Source organism: Gopherus evgoodei, chromosome 2, assembly GCF_007399415.2.
Source record: "Gopherus evgoodei ecotype Sinaloan lineage chromosome 2, rGopEvg1_v1.p, whole genome shotgun sequence".
NCBI classification, from domain to species: Eukaryota; Metazoa; Chordata; order Testudines; family Testudinidae; genus Gopherus; species Gopherus evgoodei.
This window is the reverse complement of record NC_044323.1, coordinates 152,365,853-152,393,383: the sequence shown is the minus strand read 5'-3', so window position 1 is coordinate 152,393,383 and position 27,531 is coordinate 152,365,853. Positions and strand designations below refer to the sequence as shown.

The 27,531-nt window shown below is 41.0% G+C and overlaps 2 protein-coding genes across 2 annotated transcripts; one reads left to right on the top strand and one right to left on the bottom strand.

Moving 5' to 3' along the window:
- Positions 1–8: 8 nt before the first annotated feature.
- On the bottom strand, positions 9–27,531 carry NFU1 (NFU1 iron-sulfur cluster scaffold). Its single transcript, XM_030551976.1, has 8 exons — positions 27,453–27,531; positions 24,869–24,975; positions 20,411–20,546; positions 17,268–17,334; positions 15,796–15,910; positions 13,518–13,581; positions 6,686–6,860; positions 9–5,469 (listed from the first exon to the last, which is right to left on the bottom strand). Exons 1-8 carry the CDS (start codon positions 27,500–27,502, stop codon positions 5,422–5,424), a joined length of 762 nt encoding a protein of 253 aa, XP_030407836.1. The 5' UTR covers positions 27,503–27,531; the 3' UTR covers positions 9–5,421.
- LOC115646301 (histone H3-like) lies at positions 20,556–21,585 on the top strand. Its single transcript, XM_030551977.1, has one exon. The coding sequence runs from the start codon at positions 21,074–21,076 to the stop codon at positions 21,482–21,484; it is 411 nt and encodes a 136-aa protein (XP_030407837.1). The 5' UTR covers positions 20,556–21,073; the 3' UTR covers positions 21,485–21,585.

The window sequence follows — 27,531 nt, the reverse complement described above, 5'->3', positions numbered from 1 at the left end:
TTGGGGTGGGGGGGGCGCAAGGAATCTACCAATTTATCATTATAGCACAACTGAGAACAAATAGAAATAAACTGTCCTTCCGTCACCTAACTCACTGACGTATGATCTATTTGGCCAATGATACAAGAATGTCATCTCCATTAACCTCAAAGCACCACCATCCACATTTTCACACTGTGTGAAACAGACTCAATCCATCCACTTCTTTCACAGTTGTGCTTTTTTTTGCTGTTCCGTGCTGACTTAGGCTGAGACTTGCAGTTCTCCATGCTGAAACTCACTGCTGAATTTAGTACAAGCCAATGGCAACAATGAATTGAGAGGTGCCTAGATTTATTGGGCATGAAGGACCTGGATCCTGCTTTCAGTGATGTCAATGGGAGTTTTGTCAACTTGAGTGGGAGCAGGGGCAGGACTAAAGCACCCACGAAATGCATACTGTGTTCATTAGTACCACCGTAGATCCTGAGTGTACTTATTGCTAAAATGCTACCCACATAGGTACTTTAGAAAAACTATAGACAGATGTCTTGCCAAGCGTATTCTAAGCTGAAACTGAATAGGTAGAAGGCATAGGCCATGGTTCTAGGTGTGTACACCCCAGGAACTAGTAATGGCCTTCATACACCAACCCTTGTGTGGATCCTTAATGGTACATATAACTTTGTAGACTGGGTTACCTAAATACAGTATACACATACGACGACACTGAGGGTCCGGGTCCAAGGGCAAGAAGGGCAGTCATCGTGGGTGCCAGCGTCCAGGAGGCACTGTACAGCTGCGCCATTTGAATGTTTTGACTCGTTTCCACCTCTCCCTGCTTAGCCACTTCTGCCGACTGTGCTTTTGCAAGCTGTTTGTGTACTCATTCTTGAAATGGCTACATCATTTCCCCCCTCAATGGCCAAAATTAGGCCACAAGGTTTTTGTTCTTATTCCAAGCCCTGCTCTGTACACTTCTTTTAAACCAGTATAACTATTTCAGCTAGGGAGTCTGATTTTTGACCAAAATATAAGTATCACCTACTATGAATGCAGTCATACCAATATGAAGATGTTTGATACTAGCATAGCTTATTCCTGTACAGGAACCGATATGGTTTAAGTAGTATAACTTTCTAGTGGAGATATGGCCCAAGTGTATTACCAGCAGGAAAAAAGCAAATGAAAACATTTATATACCTGTCGGACAAATGCAGACTTTGGAAATATAACATTAACTGCAGTGCTCTGGGTAAAACCCTGAATGGAGTAATCTTACTTGGCATATAAATTTTGGCTACAGTCCTGAGCTTCAGATTGCTATCTACGCACCTGCTACACAAAAGAAAAAACCCCAAAGCAATATAGTCTTTTGCAATCTTTGATGACATACATTTTGAATAAGCGACCATTAGGAAATCTGAGCTATTTCCTCCTGTTGCTGGGCTGAAAATACCTGCCTCATGAATCCAATCACAGAGGGTTATATTTGCTGATTGCTTCACATCAAGCAGTTATATTATCAGATATACTGTCATATAAAAAGACATTAGCTAGTTTCCTCCAGAGGCTTGGAATGAATCACATCCTGTGAAAAAACAGGTATTCTATCTCCTGTGAACAGTTTCAAGATGGCAAGAATTTAGACAGCTGTAACTGACTGTCTATAAAAGAGGAGAGCTGTATTAGCTTAGTTTGCATGTGTGGATTTTTTTTTTCTTTTAATCTTGAGGAATATTTTGGATGTGTCAGTGACAACCCTTGTATTTTTCCACAGAATAATAAATGTACTGATGTACGATATTCTTATTACAGATTTGCTAGCAGAATCCTATTTTAATTTGTAATAAGCGTTTTAAATATATATTTAATCCAAGCGCTATCCCATAGTACCAATTTGATTTTTCAAACTCCAGCAATTCAAAATACAGCTTAAGTGACCGTCAGTTTTGGCACCTGGAATTGTACTTACAGCAGACTGTAGTAGACCCATTTCAGAAACCAGTCTTCAGGGTTTGGCACTCCTACTGTTGGAAAGTTGCAGAAGCAGGGCTCTTCTGAAGGAGCTTGATGTCTTTCATGCAGAACTTTGCACATCCAGAGTAAAATTCCCAGTGATCTGAACTGATAATGTTACCAACTTTTGGCTATCATAAAAATCAGAATTTACTGTTAAAGATTTATATTAATGTATAATTTACTTGCATTGTAAATTCTAGGGGGCAAAGACCATCTTTTTATTCTGTTTATACAGCTCCTAGAGCAATGGTTCAAAACTGGGGCTTCTAGGTGCCACTGCAATACAGGTAATAATGTCATTGTTATACTGTCATCTAACTTTTGTTTTATTCAGTTTAATGAACCAATGCCTTTTTCACATAAATTTAACAGTGATTGTACTTTTGTTTGTTTGTTTGCTAAAAGATTCATTTGTAAGCATCACTTTGATACTATTATATTTACATACTAACAGAAAGTTAGAATATGAACGGACAGCCACCAATTACTTTTTAAATGGTTGAAGTAGTGTTTCATAAGTAAATTTTTCCACATATGCACACACGTTTTTTCAAGTAGCAAATAATACAGTGACCTCAGTTACTTTTGTCTGGGAAGCCTTTATTGGGAAATGTTGTCCAATGGTTACAGCAGGGTGCTGTGAATCAGGATTGATTTGCAGTGCCAAGCTCTCTTATTGACTTGCTGCGTGAACTTGGGCAAGTAACTGCCTCCCTATACCCCTAGTTTATCCAGGGGTAAACAGTAGAATATTTACTTGTATTACAGTAGCACCTAGGGGCCCCCATTGTGCTGGGTCCTGCACATATAGTCAGACAATCCTTGCCCTAATGAGCTTGCTATCTAAATAGACAAGACAGATAAAAACAGGGAGAAAGCAAGTATTATGCCCATTTCACAGAGGAAAAAAAGACAGACAGAGAAACTGAGTGAGTTGGCCAAGGTCACAAAGAAGTCTATGGCACAGCTGGAACTGAAATTCCAATGTACTGAGTCCCAGCCCCGTGCTTTAACCACAAAGCTAACAGGGATTTAATGTGTCTTCATTAATCTTCAACTTCAAGTGTAAAATAGGCCAAATTCAGCCCTCGTCTGTGTACATACCATTCCCACAGAAATCAGCACTGATTACGCATCCATAGCAGAGGCAGAATTGAGCCCTTAGTGTGTAGATGAGTTAATGTTGCCTACCCATGCTAATAAAAATACTGACCAAAAGAGACAAAGCACACTGACAGACAAATGGAGAGGATTTATTTAATTCACAATATACCTATTTCACATTTGAGTATTTAGTGGTTTATAAATACTCAAATGAGGGCAGGGGACTGGACTCGATGACCTCTCGAGGTCCCTTCCAGTCCTAGAGTCTATGAGTATATAAAGGTAGTCAGGAAACTGACCTGAAATCAGGCCAAAAAAGCTCAATTTTTAAGACAACAGAAACATTACCAGCCATTTTGTACTTTGCTGCTGAAAGCAAGAAGCATGGCGTTAGCCTGTGCACAAGCTGGTCCTTTGAAGAGCACACGTATGCCTTAGGGGTAATTTTGTTATAAATACATTAGCAAGATTAGACATTGTTTACTTTGTAAGAGGGAGGCGGACAAAAACACACAGGAGTTCCAAACTCCAAATCCTGGTTCTTATTTATAGGACACTGCATTATGACTCCAAATCAGAGTTCCAACAGCTGTTTTATTAAAATAAATATTTATCCTGAAACTGAAGAGAGAGCGCATAAAGTCCATTGTTACCACATGCTGCTTTGTGACCTGTGGGCACAATTCTCTGCTGGTTTAATTCATGAGATCCGGGAAATTGGTGGAGTTAAACCAACCGAAAATGTGGTCCTTACTACCTCACACTGTGTACTTACAGTGCCCTATTTGATACTCAGTTGTGATTAGGCTGTAAGTAGCACACTTATAATTACTGAAAAATCTGGAAGAGTAAACCAGATCTTGAATTTTCTAAAGGAATCCCAGCTCTTCAAAAATGATCACTCAAGACTGCTCTGAGCAGGGATTTCTAAGGCTGTTTTTCTTATTCAGTGACGACCACTGTGTTGCCCCAAACCCTGTCTATTGATATGAAGGGCTCTTCTTGCAACAGACCTTCTCTGGTTCCATTGGGCATGGGATGGGAGGGAGGCAGAATTTCAGGAGTTATGTACTGCTCACTCACCATGGAGTCTAGTTCTGTGGAAGCTTCCTGCATAGCCGTGGCTCTTGAAGGGAGATAGGGCATGTGCAGCAGGTAATCAACTCCTGCATGTAGGGGAGGGAGCACAAAAACTGTAGGAACTCTTCCAGCCACAAGCCCAAGTCATGGCCATACAGCAACTCATTTGGAAAGCAGAATCTCTAATACCCAAGTCATCTACTCAGACTGGGCACTGGAAACAGGTTATGCCTCTAAGTACCCATGAAATAGATGTTTTGCTCTTGAAATGCACGAGTGACAGATTTCAGTTTCAAAAAGTCAACTTCTTCCCTTTCCATAGTTTTACAAACATTTAAAAACTGACCTGTTCTCTCCTGCCACGTTTTTCCTCACCCAGAAATAGTATGTTAAGGGTTGGACCTATTGCAAATTTAAACAGATTAATAATATATGCTGGATAATCTTTAGTTATAAAAAAGTGCATTAGTCTCTCCAACTATCATGGCTGATAAGGATCATCTAATGAACTCTTTTTTAAAAATGGTTTTATTTTCTTAGAGAGCTGATTCACATCTGTAACTAATTGTATCTGATTTTGTTGCCATTGTCTATACAATTTTGGAAGGAAGGAAATAACAAATCACAAAACTAGTCAATATTATTATATTTAACAACTGGGTATAATCAACAAACATTTGAAGTGACCAGGTTAACTTTTAGTCAACTCTCTCACACAGTAATCAAGAACAAAAATAATTTACTTCATAAAAATAAACTCTACATCTCAGAGCTTCAGAATACGATTGCAAGTCATTCCAAAAGCCCATAAGCCAGAACAGGGAGAATATTTGATACAGATATTATATAAAATGCACAACTTTTAGAATTTATTCTAAACAATTTCACTTACTTTTTTCACTTCCCACTTTTATTCTTAAGCCTGTGTGTGTGAAATAGAAATAGACCGACAAATCACTGTTTAAAAATGCCTTTTTCATTTGTTTCTTAACCACGCGTAACAGTTATGAAGTCTACAGGAGAAGGAACAAGTTCTCTTTTGAAAGCAGACCATATAGTAAGTCCCTGGAAAAAGCAGTGTATTATCTTTAAATAGGGGCAGCATTTTAAAAGATGAAAATTTAACTATTTTTCTAAAGTAGAGAATGGCAATTTTCGTTGTTCCTCAGGACATGGTTAAGTTATACACACCCCCAGGAACACTTTTCTATTTAGAGTCTCACACATGCTGTTAGCTCAGGTAGAGTTTGCTTCTTTCTCCACTCCATCTTCATCATCAACAACCTAAAACCCAAACCCAAACATTGTTTAAGTAATCATTTTCAACTTTGCTTCACTAGGACAACACAAGAGCTCAAGGAAGAGCCATAAGTATAAATGACAACATTTGTTGTTCACACAGTTAATTACATCAAACCCGATCTTAAGAGCTACGTAATTCCCAGAGAAAGCAATGGGAGTAGCAATTGTTCAGTGCCATTATATGATGATGGTCACATGAAAGAGGTGAGCCACTCACTTCAATCAAAATGACATGAGGAGATTTGACTGAAATAAGAAGGTTGTGTAATGCTAAGAAGCAGACCAAGTGGTTACAAAAGCATTAAGAACATTCACTGACACATACCAGATGTTTAATTGGAAAATATATCTGAAATTGTATTTTTGCGGACACAGACTTATCTTAGTATATAGAGAGCAAAAAATTGTTCCTGGTTAATTATACGTATCAGAAGAATGTCCCCAAAACACTAAAATATTGTTCACTGACCAAAAAACCAAAATGTTTTTCCAAAAAAATTTCCAGTTATAAAATCCATCCCATGTTTCTGAGACTAATGCAAAGCAATATATTTGAAACAGAGTCAATAAAAAAGGGAAAACTAAAACTTCATGTGCTGTGTTATTGGAACAAAATAACACTACCAAATTTAGAGTATACAGTACAAATGCAAGGATGAGGAAAAATAAAAACAGCTGTAACTGTGCAAGGAACAAAACGTGTTGGGCTTTTTGCCCCACCTTATTTGATCTGCCAAGCCATGCTAGAAGAAGGTGGATTCTAGGGATTTAATCTGACTACTCTCCCTATAATTCATTAAAGAAGTTTTCCCATTCAAAGTTGATTTGTGGTCCGAGACCCATGCAGGTTGCAGCTTCTAAGAATGGAAGTTCTGCAGGAAGCAGAGGCATTTAACAGCGTCCAGTCCCCATGGAGATGAAGCTTTTCTTTGGTAAATTAAAAACAAAAACAAAAACCAGACATAACCTGTTGTAAGTATCAGTAAGTCACAATGGCATGGACATTTCTGAGTTAAATACTGTTATTCCTTTTATATTGCCCTGTATCCATTTGCTTAAAATGCTGTATCATCGGACTTGCAAAATTATGTACTTTTAAAAAATTGTGTTTTAAATTACTTGAGCAGAACTCTACATGCCTCTGAGGGGGAAGACGTCCTTCCCCATAAATCAAAAACATACCCTCATGTTCACATACCTGTTCCACGCCTTCTACTTCTGGAATATAGAACTGCAGCATGTTCTGTATCCCATTCTTCAGCGTTATGATAGAACTGGGACAGCTAGTGCATGAACCCTGCAACTTTAACTGTACAATCCCATCTTCAAAGCCTTTATATATGACATCACCTCCGTCCTCCTGAACTGTTGGCCTGAGGAAACAGAATATTTATTATAATAGAAAATATTACTGCAGGTAATTTTTGTTCTAAAAATTTGTAAGAGTTCATTTAATGCTTATGTAAGAGTTAGTTCTAGCCCTTTCTTTTTACATTGGTCCAACATAGGCAATGACAGGACAAATGTCTCCTTACAAAAAAGGAACGAGAAGTATTTGTGGTACCTTAGAGACTAACAAATTTATTTGGGCATAAGCTTTCATGGGCTAACGATAGCTTATGCCCAAATAAATGTGTTAGTCTCTAAGGTGCCACAAGTACTCCTTGTTCTTTTTGCTGATACAGACTAACACGAAGTGTCTCCTTAGAGCGCTCCAGGTCAACATTCCCCAACCCTGATCTGAAGGGACCAAAGTTCTTTCTCTGGGGCCATATCTACATTACCACTTATGTCGGCAAAACTTATGTTGCTCAGGGATGTGAAAAATACACCCCTGAGCAACATAAGTGGTAGCATGCGCAGCACTATGCTGGCAGGAGGGCATCTCATCCCAAAATAGCTACCGCCACTCACTGGGCGTGGTTTAATTATGTTGAGGGGAGAGCTCTCTCCTGTTGACATAAAGCAGCTCACAAGAGATCTTGCACAGCTGTACCAATGTTACTGTAAGCTCTATAGCAGGGGCAGACAAACTTTTTGGCCTGAGGGCCGCATCAGGTTTCGTAAATTGTATGGAGGGCCAGTTAGGGGAGGCGGTTGTGGCCCAGCAACCACCTCCTATCTATATCCCCAGCCTTGGGACTCCTGCCCCTCCAACCTCCCCTGTTCCCTGACAGCCCCTCTAAGACTCCTTGCCCCATCCACACACTTCTCCCTGTCCCTGACTGCTCCTGGAACCCCTGCCACTGACTGCCCCCTGCCACCCCATCCAAACCCACCCTTCTTCCTGACTGCCTCCCCAGGACCTCTGCCCACATTCAACCCCTTTCCCCATCCTGACCCACACCCCTGCCCACCACCCCGAATTCCCCTGCCCTCTATCCACCCCTTCCCCCAAACTCCTTGCCCCCTTACCGCGCTGCCTGGAGCACCAGTGGCTGGCAGTGCTACAGACGGGCCATGCCCCCACCACCACACAGCACAGAGACCGGGTCAGGCTGGGCTCTGCAGCTGCGCTGCCCCAGGAGCTCACAGCCCCACCACCCAGAGTATTGCACCGGGGGCGGAGCAAGTGAGCTGAGGCTGGGGGGGGGGGGGGGGGGGAGGAGGCAACAGGGGAGGGGCTGGGGGAAGCCTCCTGGACCAGGAGCTCAGGGGTCGGGCAGGACGGTCCCATGGGCCTGATTTGGCCTGCGGGCTGTAGTTTGCCCACCTCTGCTCTATAGTGTACACATAGCCTAAGGCCTATTTATTCCTTGGCCAATGGGTTTGATGGGTTTCCTTTGATGGGTTTTGTGACTGGGAGATGGCCTGCAATCCCTCCTAAACCCTGTCACACAGAACTAAGAGTTAGCCATCAGACAGCACCAACTGTTGACAACTCTGATGTGGGCTAGTGACAGAGACAAAGGCTCTACAACTCCCTAGCCATCCATTCCTATACAAAGTTTGAGAATTCCATGATGTGTTCCATTAGTAAAAAAAATTAGTAGCAAATACTTAGTGAAGGAAGAGAGCAAGAGTCAGTTTTAAGTTCTGAACTAGTATTTTTGTAATTGACAAGTTAATATGGAAATAGAGAGCTACAAGCTTGTAAAACATTTGTCTGGTTTTTCACAACCAAAAACAACTGAGTAATCACATTTCTTTATATTATACAACCTATCAAGACAACTAAGTTACAATTAACTCCCATGATAAACAGCCTTCACTTCCATCCCCACAGCAACATCCGGAAACTTTCCAACAGGCATCAATTTTAATTGTCACCAATTCATCCTCCTCTCTGTACTGTATTAAGGCAGAATCATCAGTAAGCTGAAGAACTGGTGGACTTTCCTTCCTAAAATTGTCTTCTGTGTATTGGAGCTTGTTACAAACTGAATGTAGTAGTATGGGGAATAATTATGACATATTCTAGAGGGTTCTGAATGCTTGTTGTGCTTTGTATACTCAATGTATGGAAGAAAACAACGTATGTATGGGCCTGATCTGGTTAGTTGATGAGGCGCCCAGCATCTCACAGGATTGGACCCCAGAGCTATTGACATTTCCTCAATCTAGTCTCCTGTCACAACTAACAAATGACTAACTTTATAAATGCATCCCCATAGCAACATTTTTCCAGATGCCAAACTAAAAAGCGTCATGTTACTTGAACAGAAGCTCTTTATACCAATTCCCAGAAAAACACTTGAAAACTTCACCCCTGCTGGAATCATTTAGGATCTGGTCACATTTATTAACATCAGCATCAACAACTTGTTCTAAACAAATCACCTTAATTCCTGGAAGCCAACAAACAAAAAGCATCTGATTGAGAATTCATTCTTCCTTTATTTGACAACAAGATTTTAACATGTTACAGCACAATTCCAGTCTTCCTTTTTTCCCTCCCAGAGCGTTAGCTGACTCAGGTTTGTGGGGCTCGGGCTAAGGGCTGTAAAATTGTGGTGTAGATGTTCGGGCTCAGGCTGGAGCCTGAGCAATCCAGATCCCAGAGCTTGGCTCCAACCTGAACCCAAATGTCTTCACCACAATTTTACAGCCATGTAGCCCAAGCCCCATAAATCCAAATCAGCTGACATGGGCCAGCCACAGGTGCTTAACTGCAGTGTAGACATACTGTCATAAGGTTTCTGATTTCTTGGCTTTTATTTTTGATGTTCTTCAGTGTAAACAATGAATGCTCTGTATTTATCACTGGGCTTATATAGAACTCTTGGAAGCTATTCAGTAATGATATTGACACAACAACATAGACTACTGCAAAAGGTCTGTTCAACAGCCTCCTGGCCATCTGAGAAGGAGGACAAACAATTTTAACAGAACTTCTGTGGAATATAAAAGAGGCAACTGTGAATATTAAGGCTAATGTAGCACAGGGGATTTAGGCAACCCCATAAACCACGACAGCAACGCTTACTTAATGCTGTCTTTCAAATCATAACTACATACCAGAGGCGCCCAAACTTTTTTCTGATGAGCCACCCTCACGTCCCAGGCACACCTCTCTTTTTCTAAGCAATGAGGGGAGGAGTGCCTGGTGTCACAGTTTCAGGGCAACACAGTGTGTTCCCCACTCGTGATCCAGCAAGGGCAACACTCTAGGTTCTTAGCTCCTCAGCCATCACCTCTCTTGGGCAGAGACCTGCATCTCACTCCTTCCTGCCCAGGGGATTAGTAAGGCTGCACAGTTCTCTGCCTACAATGTGATATCTCCAGCGGCCTAAAAGGCCAGCGACTGCACTTGGCTTTCTCTCCAGAGACTCTGACCAGCATATTGGCCACAATATAAGTTGCCACTCAGCGTTTTCTAAGCAAGCACATTTATTAAGGTGAAAGCATTACAAAGAAAACATGTTAAAACAAGAAAAGAACCTACATGCATGCTAAAAAGCTTACCAGAGGTCACCCCCAACTCCAACCTCAGGTTCCAGTGGGTGATTACTCTTTCAAAACCCACAACTTGTTTTTCCCTTGTGGTTACAAGTTTGTAACAGTCTCGATTCAGAACCAGAACCCAAACCCAGGTTAGGCAGTTCAGCTGTTTCTTTACGCAGCTTAGGCCTTTGATCGCCACTGTCCACGAACTGGTACAAGTCATTCCTCAGGTTGCAGCGCCAAAGGCTCGCTTTTTGCATAACCAGAGGTGGGGAATTTGCATTAAGCTCTCCCTAGGTATCCCCCAGGAAATACACTTCACACTTATTGTCCCCAAAAGTCTATTCCCGTCTAGCACATTTTCAGTATCGTTCTTTGAACTCTCATGCCTCACATCCCATCTCTGTCCTTGAGAGTGACATACCATCCCAATCCACACATGCTGCTTTTAACACAACGGACCCCAAAGATACTTAAATTTCATTCAACCTGGTCTCCCAAGGATACGCAGAAGATTGCCATGTGCATCACACTTGGTACCTGCGGTGGGCCAGCTGGAGAGGGAGTACTCACCACATGGTAGTTGAGGAAGCCTTCCGCTCCCTGCAGCTACTAGGACTTGGCTCCCTGCCTTGCTCCATTACCCCACTCAGGGGAAGCAGATGGGCTGAGCTGAAGGACTGCCAAAGGCTGCACTCCTTGAGTACTGACCTCCCTGCCAGACACAGCCCACTCCCGACCTTGGCACTTCAGCATGACCCCATTCTCTGTCCGGCAGGGGAAAGAGACAGCGTTCTTAGCCTTGGGGCTGCGCTGAAAGGCTGGGATCAAGAGGAGGCTCTGTGTGGCTGGGGGAAGGGAGTGCCAGTACCCCTGGAGTACAGTCTAACTTCCCACTCACAGAACTCCCAACAGTCTCTCCTGCCAGTTCGTGGACACAGCTGCAGCTGTGAGGGAGTAAGATGGGTAAAAAGCCTGGTTAAAGCAGGCAAGACCATCAGCTCAGAGTCCTGTGTGCTTCCCCCTTCCAGACAAAGCCTCCTCCTGACCCCAGCCCCTCAGCCCAGCCCTGTCACGTCCTCTGCCTCCCATGATAAAACTTGGCATGCCCCAAGGGGATAGTGGGGAAGACAAAGGGGGATGCACCCTACAGTTTGAAAACTTCTATATATACCCACACAATACATAGATCCATATAATTAGATAAGATTTTTCTCCTCCCCTCTATATCCCTTCCTCATCTTTGAGGGATGAGTTTACTGTCACTATATTTCAGCTGAAAAATACCCCTTATAATTTATTTTTATAAGAGCTTTCAGAATTTTATAGAAATTATAAATAAAAAAGCCCAAGTTGGTGCATTTTCTTGAAAAATGCGAATTAATTCTATTCACTTACACCGTATGTAAGTGTGTTTGCTCCTGGAATGTGTGATTTGTGAAGAAGCCATCGTCGGAACAAGAGGACTTCTGAAATACATTAGGCATTTCCCCACATCCACGTTTCTGTATTTCTTATTTGTTTCTGTTCACTCTGGTAGTCCCAGTTTGGTCATTTAAGAGGGTGGAGCAGCACCTAGGTGCTATACAAGATTAGGGAGAGAGAGACCATTCAGGAATAGTCAGGACACTAGAGGTCTCTGGAAAAATCTGCAGAGAGCAGAAAACTCGCTGCAGGCCCGCCCTCGAAAGAGGGACAAATTATCACAGAGCCAGTGGAGGGGCTGGCCGGCTGACCTTCCGGGGCTGAAGAGCCAGTGCTGGGAGGCTGAAAAAGGCTGAGAGCTACGAGACAATGGAAGTTCTAGTTTGCTGACTTTCAAGTACCAAAGCCGGTGCCACAAGGCTGAAAAGGGCAGAGGACTAGGGAGCCAGCGGAGAGGCGAGCCAAAACTGTTCTTCCTGAGCCAAAGAGTGCCAAGGCCAGAGAAGGTTGAGAGCAACAGAAGGAGATGCCAGCTGGCTCTTGGAATCAGAATGCTGGAGCCAGAGAGGGTTGTGCTGGAGAGCAAGGGCATGCTGGGGCTGTATTCAATGTACACCTCTACCCCGATACAACGCTGTCCTCAGGAGCCAAAAAATCTTACTGCATTATAGGTGAAACCGTGTTATATTGAACTTGCTTTGATCCATGCGCCCCTCCCGGAGCACTGCTTTACCGCGTTATATCCGAAGTCGTGTTATATCGGGTCACATTATATCGAGGTAGAGGTGTATTGCCTGGATTATGGTGTTGGGATTTATGCGCATGGGACTTTCTTTTGTAATAAATTAAACCCACAAGGGCTATTTACACTCAAATAATCTTTGGACTACTTTGGAGGACTATGAAGGAGGGAAACTGAGGCAGGTGTGCCTGTCATGCCACAGCTTGCAGCAGAAGGATGCTCCAGGTGGCGCTGCCTTATGACAAGAACTGAAAAACATCTCTTAACTGCTCTAAACACTACATTACTGACTACCAGATTCTAATTTTGAGCGGTGTCAAAACCCGAATATAACAGTTGCAAAAAAAATTTAAGGATAAAAGTTGATTGAAGCTCAGATTACCTCTGTGAGTGAATTTCTGAGAGATAAATTTGAGATGAGAGAGTTTTACTTTAATGAAATGATAAACGATTTGAAACTCAACTGAGAACAGCAAAATGTGAAAAACAAGGGAGAGGAATACATGAAGGGGGAAAAAAAAAAGAGTGCTTACCACAAAATCGAAGATCTGTCATGTTATTTTTATTATTATTAGAGATTTAGACTGCAGTAGCACCTAAAGCTATAACCAGGTTAGTCCCAATGAACTCATTTTTAAAAAAACCACACTCTATTGTGGGTTGCAGGATCCTACTGTCTTCTAAAAGCATCTGGGAAAGTGCAGTTTGATTCAAAGGGGTCAGTTTGATTCAGTCAGATCCCTCACTGAACTGAACACTGTTCAGCACAAAGCTAGTTTTCACAGGGAATCTCAAGGTGCAATTTTGAATTAGAGACAATATGAACAAATCTGGTTTCTCCATGCACCAAGCTGAAATATGCCATGTTACCCATTTAATTTGTGCAATCCTAAAAATATTTAGAATTGCATCACTCTGAAATAATTCAAAACGTGCCTACTGTGTGACAATGCTTTAAACTAGCAATGTTTAAAGATACCTTATTCTGGTATCCAGAAGTTCCTTAATCATTAACACAACTTCATCGTCATCTTCTGATGCAGCTTTAGGGGAAAAACACATGCAAAGAAAAATGTTGACAAGGACTTATTATGATTAATACTACTGTGGTAAAATACTTGTAAAAAATATTCATAGATCCATAGATTCTAGGGTCAGAAGGGACCAATGTGATCATCTAGTCCGACCCCCTGCACAAAGCAGGCCACAGAACCCTACCCATCCACTTCTATAACAAACCCCTAACCTATGCCTGAGTTATTGAAGTCTTCAAATTGTGGTTTGAAGACCTCAAGCTGCAGAGAATCCACCAGCAAGTGACCCATGCCCCACGCTGCAGGGGAAGGCGAAAAACCTCCAGGGCCTCTGCCAATCTGCCCTGGAGGAAAATTCCCTCCCGACCCCACATATGGCGATCAGCTAAACCCTGAGCATGTGGGCAAGACTCACCAGCCAGCACTCAGAAAAGAATTCTCTGCAGTAACTCAGATCCCATCCCATCCAACATCCCATCACCAACCACTGGGCATACCTATCTGGCGATAATCAAAGATCAATTGCCAAAATTAGGCTCTCCCATCATACCATCCCTTCCATAAACTTATCAAGCTTAATCTTTAAGCCAGATATGTCTTTTGCCCCCACTACTCCCCAACAATACATCACCAAAGGACAATTCTGAGAGCTAAACTCACAGCTCAATCTAAAGTGGTGTAATTTACAGTACGTACATGAGACCTTTTCAGATTTTCCTCAGTATTCTCTCTTTTACTCACACAAGTATAACCACAGTTCTTCTCGAAGCACAGAGTAGCAAGAAAAGCCACTAACAGCATGGGACACAGGTCTGTGGGCTAACACAGGCATCCCTGTATTACAACCTACTTCTCCCTCTGGCTCCTCAGCACATAAGTTACACCAATATAGATTTCCTCAATGGCTATATGTCACTTCTCTTTCTATAGGTTCAGCCATGAATCAGATAACAGGAATTGGGGGTGGGTAGGTGGGGGGAGAAATGGAGGATCATCAGGGTTCTGCTATACAATTCTCCTTCTGTCTAGGGTTTATTACAGATATATAAATTGTCTCCAGATTCCTATCAACTGCAAAGTTTATTAGAGTATCAAGACCTACATTAGTTACTTGACTGACCAACTGTCTTAGTAACCTTCATTAAAGCATTTTAAATTTTATTTGAAGGACAAATGGCTACTGTTTCCAGCCACAGGGCTGAAAAGCAGTTATAAAGATGGTTGTTTTTCCTTTTGAGGCATCTTTTCAGTGGAACTGAGACTTATAAACCTCAAAACTCCTAAATTACTTAACAGAAGTCATTACTTTCAAAATGAAACTCCAGGTAGTTCTCTTGATAAGATGCTGAAAGAACAGCTGACAGCAACAGATGGGCTACCCAGACATCTCAACACAGGCAGCGTTTCCCTCCAGCTCAGTTTAGCAACTCTTCTCTGCATTCTTGTTGTAACACTACTGCAATTTTACAATTAATCCATTAACACGGGGCATTTCAACACTTTATAAAGGAGAAAAGTGATCTTTATAGCGAGCTTGTAAAAAGCAGACTCTGTAGCAACCTCCAATATTTTTCTTCACATAGAAACCCAAACACTTTTAAAATATGTTTCAAACCAAAAAAAGCTAGAACAGCCTTGGCCGAATCCTTTGCTGGTGTAAAGTCAGTGCCACTGAAGGTTGGATGTTTTTCTAAAACAATGGTTTTCAACCTTTTTTCATTTGCAGACCCCTAAAAAATGTCAAATGAGGCTGAAGACCCCATTGGAAATCTTAGACTTAGTCTGTGGACTCCAGGGGTCAGCAGACCACAGATTGAAAACCACTGTTCTAAAAGATCTGCTCTCAGAATTATCTGGGGGAAGTTCTATGGCCTGTGTTATACAGGTCAGACTCAATATTCACAATGGTCCCTTCCGGCCTTGGAATCAATGAGTTTATAAAATTTGGCCTCAGCATTGCACTATCTGAGAATCTGGTCCCATATTCATGGCCACACAACTGCTTTGAACTGTTTGTGTATTATTAGTTTAATTGCATCTTATGCAGATAACTGAATCTTGTGTGTTAATTTTAGCCATTTATACTGTTTCTGTTATTCTCTTCTCACATCTTTTCTGTGGGGCAAGTTCATTTCCCCTGAACATGATCTATCAAACATATCAACTTAAGAGAGGACTAAGACCATATACAGGCATAAGCCAGTCATGAAGAGTTTCATTTACCTGTATCTGTACGAGGTGCCCCTTCAGTAATTACAGGTAAACCAGAGGCAAAGAAATCCATTATGGTTGCATAAATATCTGGTTTCAGTAAATTCCAATCCCAATCTTCGCTCACCTATAAAAAAAATTAAAAAGACAAATATAGTGTTTCTGCCTCATTCCAAAGATGAATCTTATACATGGCCCTTTGTCCATTTTAAAAGGCACCTTGCTGGGCATTTAGGCCTGAAATTTAAATATTATTCAACGGTTTTACCAAATCCAATATGAAATAGAAAAGTTTTCATAAAATTATATTTTAAATATTCAGTAAAGAGGTCTAGTTGTTTGGATTTAAGCAGTTGCCTGCAATGTTTGCAAGCCAACTGCTGTATAAAATATTAGCGTATAAAAACAAACAACATAAGATGAAAAGAAACTAAAATCACAGATATTCTGCTAAGATTTATTGCTACCGACAAACTGTTTTTGAAGTCTGTTTATGTTTTGGTTGTGTGCTCTATTACTGACATCTCACGTGCTGCCCACTAAATGGCATAGCAACTATATAGTATTTATGCAGCTATGGATTTATTACACAATACCTCCTGGATTGGGTGAACTCCTGAGTCCCAGATGAATAAGCTTTGCCACTGGGGGCAAAGGAGGGATATGGAGGCAATATGTAATGCACTTGCTTGCATTTATGTGCATCACTGTTCTTTGTTGGATAGACTTTCACCATCATGTGTTTGTAATTTTGTTACCTACTATTATCTAGCCTAAAAGGATATGAACCTTACTACTACTTAATATTTAATGGAACTTCTCTTTTAGCTCAAGTAGTAAAGGTCTATTTCTGGAGCAGATGGTTCCAAGCTCTATTCATAATGCCATGTGCATTCTAGATCAGACAACAGTGATGCCTTTATCATCATCCATTTGGATTCCCAAGATCTATTTCTGGCTCGGCCATTAGCTCACTATATATGGCTACAGAAACTGACTTAACTAAGTATGCCATAGTAAATACGCACATCTGTAAAATGTGAAGCTTCTTTTATTCAAATTTAGAGGAAAGGGAACACAGAAGTGGCAAAATGTTATATTAAAAGTTTACTCCGCTGACTTTTAGCATTTTGATTAGAACTGAAAAAGTGCTGAGCACTTACTCAATAATTCACGTCAAGGGAAGTCGTGACATTCGACGGCTCTGAAAATCAGATTCAAGAGACAGTATTCTCAGAAGCCATAAGTAGAACAACAGTGTGCCTTCACAGCTTTATGGTAACTGTATTTCACTTTGTACAGAGATTATGTTGACGAACTAAATTAAATCCTTGTAGTGAATATTTTGAGGACATTCTAAAGAAAGGTAAGATTTCTAGTGTATGTTATGCAAGCCAGGGAAGGATCTGTTCCTTCCACCTCTCCCTGTAGAATGGGCGAGCATCAGCTCATACTGAGACCATTAGAATCTCTTTTCTGCTTACCTTTGTGACTGTGATGAAGTCTGGCCCAAAGAAGACACTTTTAACTCCTTCAATCCTGAACAACTGCCTGCAAAAGAAAGTTAACCACAAAAAAACCCTCTAAATTAAAAGTTTTTATCAATCATATTCTACTGTATTTCTTGCTTTCCTACAAGAATACATTTCTAGAGGACAATCATCATGTAAGAAAATAAAACCATTAAAGGAGATTGGCAAAGGGTTCTTCTACAGTTTAAGTGCTTCTATTTTTTATCCATGGCAATGGAATTCTGCAGCTTGTCATAAGTAGAAAACATCATATCATGGAGTGTGATACTGAACATACAGCATGTTACTTTTTCCTGTTAAGAATGAAAGAGTTAATGCTCATGTCTCTTGCTCCTGTTTGAAGCCAAGAGGCTATTCTTTATCCATAAAACTACTGGATCAGCATCAAGGATGACCAACACACACACACACCAACATTCCTGGCATGCAACTGTGAAAGGACAGGGACTCTTCTTTAGAATAGTAGATTAGGTTGCTGAAAACTTTTAAATATAATCTATTTTACTAAAAGCTGTTCTGAATTTTGTTCCTTCCATAGAGACTCCCCCAAAATGAATTGAACTAGGACTCTGGCGACACTTGCTGTTCATTGAAATAACTTTTCAGTGCAGAGTAGCTCACAATGTTTTAACAGGCCAGCTTAATGTGTAAGGCATCTTCAAATCTTTATTCATTGTTATGGTATGTGAATGACGCCATGGTGACGTTGGTGAATTTGAAGTTGCGGTTACTCGGAAAGCAAGGACATCAGAGTTTATAGAAATATCCGTTTCACTTAATTTTGCTACCTTCAGCTGCTTAGTGCAATTAAAACACTATTAAAATTCTAAAACTAAATATTCAGAGATCTAAGCTTGATACTTCATTCCTCACTACCTCGGTATACCATATTTAAACAATCATCACACAAATTCAGACCAACACACTAAAACTTTAGAACCAGACAAGAAACAAGAACACACTTTGATTACAAACTATTCTAACGATAAAATAATAGAATAAGAGTTTTAAAGGCAAGCTCAACAAATGCTCAGTTTTGTTTGTGTGGCCACAGGAGTCAGTGATTTCAAATCTATGCAATCTTAATACCTAGACCACAGATTAAATGACTGTCTGTTGTCACCCACAGCGATATGATAAAGAATATCTAGAACAAACAGAAGTTAAATCTGGCATTTTCATACAAAACACTGTAGGAAACCCTAATCTTAAAAACAGAGACAGAATACATTTTCAGTAGTACTAATAGCTGAAAAATAGACTATCTTAAAGGGAAAATCTATACAACTCGAGATGCACAAAGCAGATACTTTACCACAGTTTATGTATGGCAAAGAGGAACTTTCCTACACATGTAACAATTTTTTTAAATGTTAAAAATGTAGCTGTGCATGTTGTGTGTATGTTTTAAATATCACCACACTCTAATTTGCTTGATGGACTAACGGTGCCAAAATTTTACTTAAAAAAATATTTTGGAGTTACACGTGCAATCCAAATCATCCAAAGCTAGCATAGCTGATATTATTTCTTTGGAAGATTTATATTCTCATGCCAAAACAAATGGGCATCCCAATTACAAGGCATGAAAACTAAGATTTTAATGGTATTGCAGTAAACACTTTAACTGTGCCAGTAGGCAGGGCAGCATTAAACACAGAATCACAAGATATGAGTATTCCTTATACTTCCTAAGCATGTACTGTTCTTGGTTTCCTATATAGAAGTTCATTTTCAGACATATTGCAAAGAAATCATTTTCCTCCAGTTATGTGTGTTCTGCAGTCTAATATAATTTGGCTTATACACATCTCGGTATTTCAGCACTCTGCTAATGGGATCTTGGGTTGTAAACAATCTCTACTGGATGCATGAAAATACCTTTCACACTGCATCTGCTGTTCTAGACATATGGGCATTTATACTACCTTTGAGCTAAAGAACTTAAAATGAAAAGTTCCTGTTTGGTTACAAATCTCCTATAGCATTTTGGAAATATTATAGCAATACACTGGATAACACTATGTTTCCTGGAGAGAGGGCTGCATTAAGCTGCTTTCACTTGTGTGCAGTATTTCCATCACGTATAAGAACAAATTAAACTATGATCTTGGGAAAGTAACATTATGGCATTTCCATATCTCACCCTCCCACTGCAGCCTCTCCACCCACATACACAGCAGGTATAAGGAGCATTATTTCCAGAGGCTGCTATTGATGCAATAGCAGATACCAGAAGCAGTGCTCACACCCACTTTCCCCAGGAAGCAAGTTTGCAAAAGTTCTCCAATGCATCTCATCACCATCAGCAGGCAAAAGACTCCTATGACTCCTTCCCATCCCAGTCCCCACTTTCAGACAGACCTTTAATGGTGTCCCAGCCCTTTTTTACCCAATGAAAATATAGGAAAGTATTAGATGGAAAATAAACTGTAATAATGATTCATAGTCCAAGTGGATTGAAATGTATTAGTCCAAGTAAATTTCACTATGGATATTCCAGATCTATGGCACTGAGGACCTTTGCAAAAGATTATACATGAATAAGACTAGAAAAAAGGGTTCATTACAAACTTGAGTAATTTTAATTTTTCCCCTGTACTGTTTCTAACACACCCATATTTTAAAGGAAGAAAAACTCAATGGCTTCGAAGCTAATGTTAAAAGTTATTAACTGTGCCAAAATTAGTAAATTGTTTCATTACACTGTGAGTTGGCATGATTTTAATGTGACTACTAGCATAAGAACTATTCACCTGAGTAAAGTTTTGCAGGATCCAGAACACAGGCATGAACAGCAGCATATTTCCTTTTCAGGAATAATGAATGTTATCATGATTTGATTCAGAACAATAAAATAGATGACCAGGAACTTAGTTATCACACTGACATGCACAGTATAAAAATCTCGATAGCCAAAGTAATCTCTCTAGGCATTCAATTTACTTTATGAGAAAAAGCAGGATCCACAATGGAAATGCAACAAATCTGCTCTTTAACATTCAGCTGCATTGATGATGACACTTGTATATACATGTGTTTCAGTAACTAACATAGATAGTCCCTTGAACAAAGTATGTAATGTTTGAACATACCTCGCTAAAGGTGAGCAAAACGCTGCAGCTGGTGTAGAAAAATCCATGGTCCTCGACTCCAGTACTTCTCTTCCTGGAATAAACTTCAAACTATTTGGATTTGGAGTGTCCTGAGTCTGAATAAACATGCATCTTACTGAAAAGAGAAAGAAGGAAATAAAAGTTCAAAAAAGAGAAGTGGCTCATATAAGGAATAACAGAGATCCTGTTTATTTAGCCAGGCAAGGTTTTGTTTGCACAACACAGATTTATTAAAAACAGAGGACTGTGGAAAACTGAAATTTATCAAGCATGGCTCAATGAGTTCCATCAAAGTACCCATATTAACATGAAGATCAACAAAGTCACTCACTAAATTTAAGACACAGATGAAAATCTTAATGAAACCCTGTCCTAGCTAGTTTTAATCTCAGCTTTATTCCCTGAGCAACTTGCTGCTCACATTCTCTGTGTTTATCTGAACAGAGCTAATACTCTCCCCATCCTTTTTCAGAGGCTCTCTTTTTAACATCCACACTGAGATAAGATTTGTGCCCCTTCTCTTTTCTATTCAGGTTGCTATTCCATGCTCACCACTTTGGTACCTGAGCATTATGTGGGGTCTCCACTTACTTTGTTCTTCTGTGCTGTTTGTCCCGGGGTTGTGAGTGAGGGTTGCTGAGAATGGCCAGGACCAAGCAGACCGCCCGTAAATCCACCGGTGGCAAAGCCCCCTGTAAGCAGCTGGCCACTAAAGCTGCCCAGAAGAGCGCTCCTGCAACCGGGGGAGTTAAGAAGCTTTATCGTTACCGGCCCGGCACTGTTGCCCTGCAAGAGATCCGCCACTACCAGAAATCCACTGAGCTGCTCATCCGCAAGCTGCCCTTCCAGTGCCTGGTGCGTGAAATCGCCCAGGACTTCAAGACCGACTTGCGCTTCCAGAGCTCGGGCGTTATGGCCCTGCAAGAGGCCAGCAAAGCCTACTTGGTGGGGCTCTTTGAGGATACCAACCTGTGCGCTATTCACACCAAGAGAGTCGCTATCATGCCCAAGGACATTAAGTTAGCCCGGCATATCCGAGGTGAGAGAGCTTAAAAGCTTCCTTACACCCACCAGTTTTTGGCAACTAGAAAACTATTACCAAAGATCCACCATCATCACCCTCCTGCGGAGAACATTCCAAATGCAGGATTTGGGCAGATGTACTAACGCTCTGTTGTAGATATTCTAATATTAAGATCTTTTTGTTCCTTTTCCAGCATTATCAAAAAGGAAAAAAGTATCACAGAAAATAACTGTAAAAAATGAACACGCAGCCTGGTAAGGAGTGTTTCTGACATTTTGGTGTGGACAAGAAATTGCAGTAATCTGGAAACCTGCATAGCCTTTCAGAGCAAGCATTGTATTATTTGTAATCACCCAAACTATCTTATCTGAATGGACAGCTCAATCAGTTTAACTAAGCTGGCTCTGATATCGTGCTTATTGACTTTCAGCAAACATTTTATATTAACAGTTGATATTAAAATCATTTATAAAAGCTGGTAAAAATATAACCAACATTTATGAAAAAAGTATTTAGTTGTTTACTCAGATAATATTATTTGAATGGGATTTTGCTGGACCGGCCAAACCTTAATAAAAAGAAATGGTATATTCTTTTACCCAAGAATATCAAAGTGCTTTGCAAACATTATTTAAGATTCACAATGGAGCTGTGCAGTTGGTATTACAATAATCATTTTACAGACTGGAAATGTGAGGTACAGGGAGGTTAAAGGACACGTGACGTCACACAGAAAGTAAATGTCAGAGTTGGATATAGAACCCTACCTCCTTATTCTCTACATTAACCACTAGATCACTCTCCTATCCCTTCACTGCCATAATTCATTGCATGATTAGGATTCTCAAAACAGTACATCACCTTCAGCAAAGGGACACTGATTTTTTTAAATTAGAAAACTTTAAAAATACGTATAAATTCTGAGCACATAATATTTGGGAAGCAAGCTTATTTAACTTCAGAAACATATGGCTTAGGGAAAATTATTTTTGTTATTTTTAAAGCAACAAAAAAGAGCTGAAGCTTTCACTTCCTAAACAGTAATTTTGATCATGACTCCTAGTATTAGATGACAAACCAGGCTATTTATAAATTGCCAAATTTCCTCTGCAGGTGTCTGTCATGACAACATCTCATTTGTCTTTAACCCACACCAACACCACACACGCAAGCTCTTAAGTTTTGAGAGAAAGAATAAAAGAATTAGCACGGAGACACTCAGTGCTAACATGCTAGAAATAGTCCTGACTTAGCAACTAACAGACATTCTCTGTTCTGTCACAGAACTCCATCCACAAGGGCTAGAAACATCTTCCTGATTAGATGAGGGTAGCTATTGCACCCAGGATCTTCTGAAGTTAAGAAAACAGATAATTTTCAAAAAACAATGTTTCTTTCTCATGAGCCAAACTGGAACTCTTTGTATATACTGTGAATAACCAAGTTTATCATCATCTACAGTTTCTAAGTAGCATCATGCACACACAATAAACACATTGCTTCTTTCAATTATCTGACCACTATACCATGTACTTTCTTCTGTTTGATCATTTATTTAATGTGAAAAATAAAGACAGAAAAAAGACAGAATTTAAAGGACATTTCTAGATCAGTATGCAGCTGACTAGAACCCTCAGAGTCAACTGCTTGATTAAATCTGAATTTTAACAAAATTCATTTCTGAGTTGGGTAGGTCTGAGGCCCTCTGGAATTTGCATCAAAAAGCATTTGCTGCAGTGGGCACTGAGACACTCATTTAAATAATATTTCCACTTGTGGTTGGTTCTATACAACAGGCACCTGCATAATTAAAAATGTATATATATACACATCTCTTTCTTCACGGCATGGCAGAGTTGTTCAATCCACCAGGCAGCTGCAGAAGCTGATCTGCAATTTTCAGCAGCACAAAAGGCAACTGAATCTCTTTTTTTTTTTTTTTTTTTGCTGAGCACAGAGTTGCACAAAATATAGTAGGCGCAGATACAGTAAATTGGAGTTCCAACCTTCATGTTTTCAGATTACATTTGCAGACGATATTAATTGTGCCTGGTGCGTGGGAATTTTAGTGTTAGTGAAAGGTGCTGGATTGACAGACCTGGCTATTGAAGTCATCTGTCCACACACACATACAACATTTGCAGTGGCAGTTCAAACCTCTCTGGGTTGCCCTTCCAATGTTCCGCAGATCTGTCCAAAAGAAGGAGCCCTCTCCATCCTCATAATCCAATCATCCTTAGCCTCTCTCCTGAAACTGCTTAATGGTTAGTGCCAATTATGGTGAACGTGTATTACAAACCCTTTTCTGTGACAAAACTAACTTTATACAGATCACTGAAGAGACACAAGAAACTAAAAATTATCACTAACAAAGACTGGCTTTGAACCAGAAATCCAAAGCTGAAAATCTATATATGTTACTACAATCCCATGAGCTGCCTAACTACAAGTTTTAGCAGCTGAAGTGCTTTTCAGACAAACTAATGTAAGAGGTGAATTTCTAGGTTAATATTAAAAACTGCAAAATAGTAATTTCAGTCCATTTTAATTTCTCAGTGCCTCAATACGGCATTAGACAAATTAAAAAAGAATTGGGCAACATGCCTAACAAACTGACAGATAGGAAGAGTAAAATCACTTCAAGCCTCAAATCTCCCCAACATCTACAATTAATCAGACAACTCAAAATTAAAACAAAGCTTTTAAATTTCTGCCCCAAAGATGGCCAGAGACGTACAGAAGGATATATTAAGGAGCAGACTGCTCCTGATCATAGAATCATAGGGACCTCAGGAGACCATCTATTCCAACTCCCTGCTCAAAGCAGGACCAATTCCCAGACAGATTTTTGCCCCAGATCCCTAAATGGCCTCCTCACAACCCTGGGTTTAGCAGGCCAATGCTCAAACCACTGAGCTATCCCTCCCTCCCTCCGGTAAAGGCACTATGCCTCCACCCTTGCAAGATTACATCTTGGGATGGTCAGCAGTTCCAGTCTTGCTGATTTCAGCTGTTGAACAGGACACTGGATAGCTGGTGGTCTCAGAATGATCTTACACTAAGAAGGAGTTAAACTAATACATATGAGCACAAATATAGCGCTTTACATCTTCAAAACTCTTTACAAGCCTCAGCAACCAAATGAAATATCTCCATTATTATACAGATGCGGAAACTGAAGTGCAGAGTATAATGGACTTACCCAACGTCATACAATGACTAGAATCTGGAATACAGTCTCTAAATCCTGGTTCTAAACTCTGACCACATGATGACTTAACTACCTTTCTACTAACAAAAAATCACCTAGAATATTGCATAATTTGAGATTTCAGTAAAAAGGAGAATTTATTCTTTCACCATCTTGAGAAAAATCTCATGAGCACTTTACTTAATGACAAAATAAAATTTACCTGTATTATGTGCTACGGTGGATGGAAGAAACGGTTTCCTTCGTACGAATTGGCAGAGAGGCTGTTCAGTTGTTAAATTAACGTTTTTTAATGTCATGCGACAGAACCTAAAAAAAGATACAGATTTTAACAACATCTCAATTAAGAATTTAGCTTTTCCCATATCTCAAGGAAAGAGACTTTTGTATGCACCTAATATCTCTGGATTTCAGCAAGTTGCTTAACCAGTTTCCTCCCTCTTGAAGGAGAACAGGTAATGTAGACTAGCTATCAGCTATAGGCTTATTTTCCCCTCCTCCCCACATAGTTGTTGGGGGAGAAGGGAAAATGGGGTTTCAATCCCTTCTCCCTCAATTTCCAGATGGCCAAGTAATCATTACACAGCAATTACCTTGATTTAAAAAATTCACCAGGCCACTGCTGTGGAGAAAGGACAGCAGCTCCACTGAAGCAGTGTGTCAACAGAGCTACACCTCTACCCCGATATAACACTGTCCTTGGGAGCCAAAATATCTTACTGCATTATAGGTGAAACCACGTTATATCGAACTTGCTTTGATCCACCGGAGTGCGCAGACCCGCCTCCCCTCCTCGCCCCCTGGAGCGCTGCTTTACCACGTTATATCTGAATTCATGTTATATCGGGTCGCGTTATATCAGGGTAGAAGTGTATTCGTATCCAGCAGCAGGAGACCAGGGCCCTGGAGTGGAACCAGGCTAGCTATAACAAAAAATTCTTGTTGATGCTGGTCAGGTAAACCACATCACCCATCTTGTTGAGACACACAGACTTTGAGTGGACAAAACAGTGAAGAATATGCTGAGAAGAACAAACTTGAAGAGGTGAAAAGATGAACTAAACTGATTTTCAAAAGTTTAGGTGCATATTTGTACTCAATAATTACCATGATTATATAGGTAATAAACAGGAACACAAAAAACTGTTCATTTTGACATGCAAATACCTGTTTTGTGCAATCACTATAATCACATGCACAAACTTGGCATGAAAATATCTACAGTTAGAAAATCTGAGCTATGACTTCTAACTTCCAAGAGTCTTCAGACAATGGATGTTGTAATTATATGGTGACAGATCTCTTGATCTGTTACTAACAAGCACCATGAATTATTACAGCAAAAATATTTTAAGATTTAATCCAGATTTCTTTCTTCACGCTGCTTACTCTTTGCTTCCCTTTCTCTGGGTTTAGACAATGAAAACAGATGGTCAGTTTCATACTTAGAGTCAGTTTTGCTTTCAGATCTCAGCAGGAGGTTATTGATCTTTTTAAACAACTTTTGTATGAGTTTGTTTACAAAATTTTAGCAATTGGGATAATTTTGAGTTACTAGGGTCCTTTTAACTCTTTCATCACTGTAGAGAGGTAGAAGTTACCCAGCCTTTCAGTTATAGTTCACAGGAAACACACTAGGGATATAAATAAAAAAGTTAACCATTTAAACGATTTAAAGTATTTCATTTAAACAGTTAACTCATTAAAGGGCTGATCCAGCCGGGGGCATGGCCACTACTGGGGGCGCTCTTAGTGGACAGTGTTGCTCCAGCCAGTGTGGGGCCACTGGGCTGGCTGGCCAGCCTGACACTTAACTATTAAGGTGAGTTAACCGGTAAGACTAATGCTTACCAATTAAAGAGTAAACATTTTACACCCCTAGAACATACAAACCCAGTAGACTTAACACACCATTAGCAGTAGCAGTTCATTCTCATGGTGTGTCCCCCTCAAACACAGCAACACACACCAGGGTTGGGAGCATAAGGTGACCTGCTGTAGTATCCCTTTCGCCCACTTCCCCCATACAGTGGGGAAGGGCATGGATGCTGAGGGAAGTCCAGATGTCTTTAAGGTATTTTAGGACTTAATGTTAAGGGTGAGTGATAACCTTAACTAATTTTAGCACTATGGTCTCATGTCTCACAAGCACAAAGTGGGGTGAGTAGACAACTGCATCCTGCTTCCGGTAGCACCCTCCTCCCTCATGCATCTGTTGAGCTGCTTCTTTCTCTCTCCCATATACTGATGGTGGAGTTGCCAACCTGCACAGAGGGCTGGAGGGAAACAATTCCCACCCCCTGCGCCCCAGCAGGCTCTCTGAGACAGAGGCCATCTTTTTATGCTGTGTTTGCGCCCTGCCTAGCACAACGGGGTCCTGACCCATGACTAAGGCTCCTCCGCAGAAAAACAATAAAATCATCTTCCCAGTCACACGCTGGGTGGGGTTTGCGGATCAGGTCAATAGTTCACGCCAGAGGACACCACTGTGATCAGTTATTCTTCCTCTGCTTCTCCACTGCACGGGGAGGGGGGCGGAATTAGCCCCCAACACGCCAGAGCGGGGGGAGGGAGGAGATGAGGGGTGACCCGCGAGGGTGGGGAAGATAATGGGGGGTTGGGGGGAAGATGCGGGCGGTGACCCGCTGGGGGGGGGGGTTGGGGGGTGGAAGATGAAGGAGGTGGCCCGCGGGGGGGGAGGGAGAAGGCGGTGACCAGCGGGGGAAGAAGTTGGGGGGGACCCTCCTTCCCCCCGGCCGGGGCTGCGACGGGCCGAGGTCACCTACCGGCCTCCCAGCCCAGCCGCCGCCCGCAGCCACCGCGCCGCTGCCGCCATCTTGGCTCTCCCGAGGCGCCGGCGGCCGG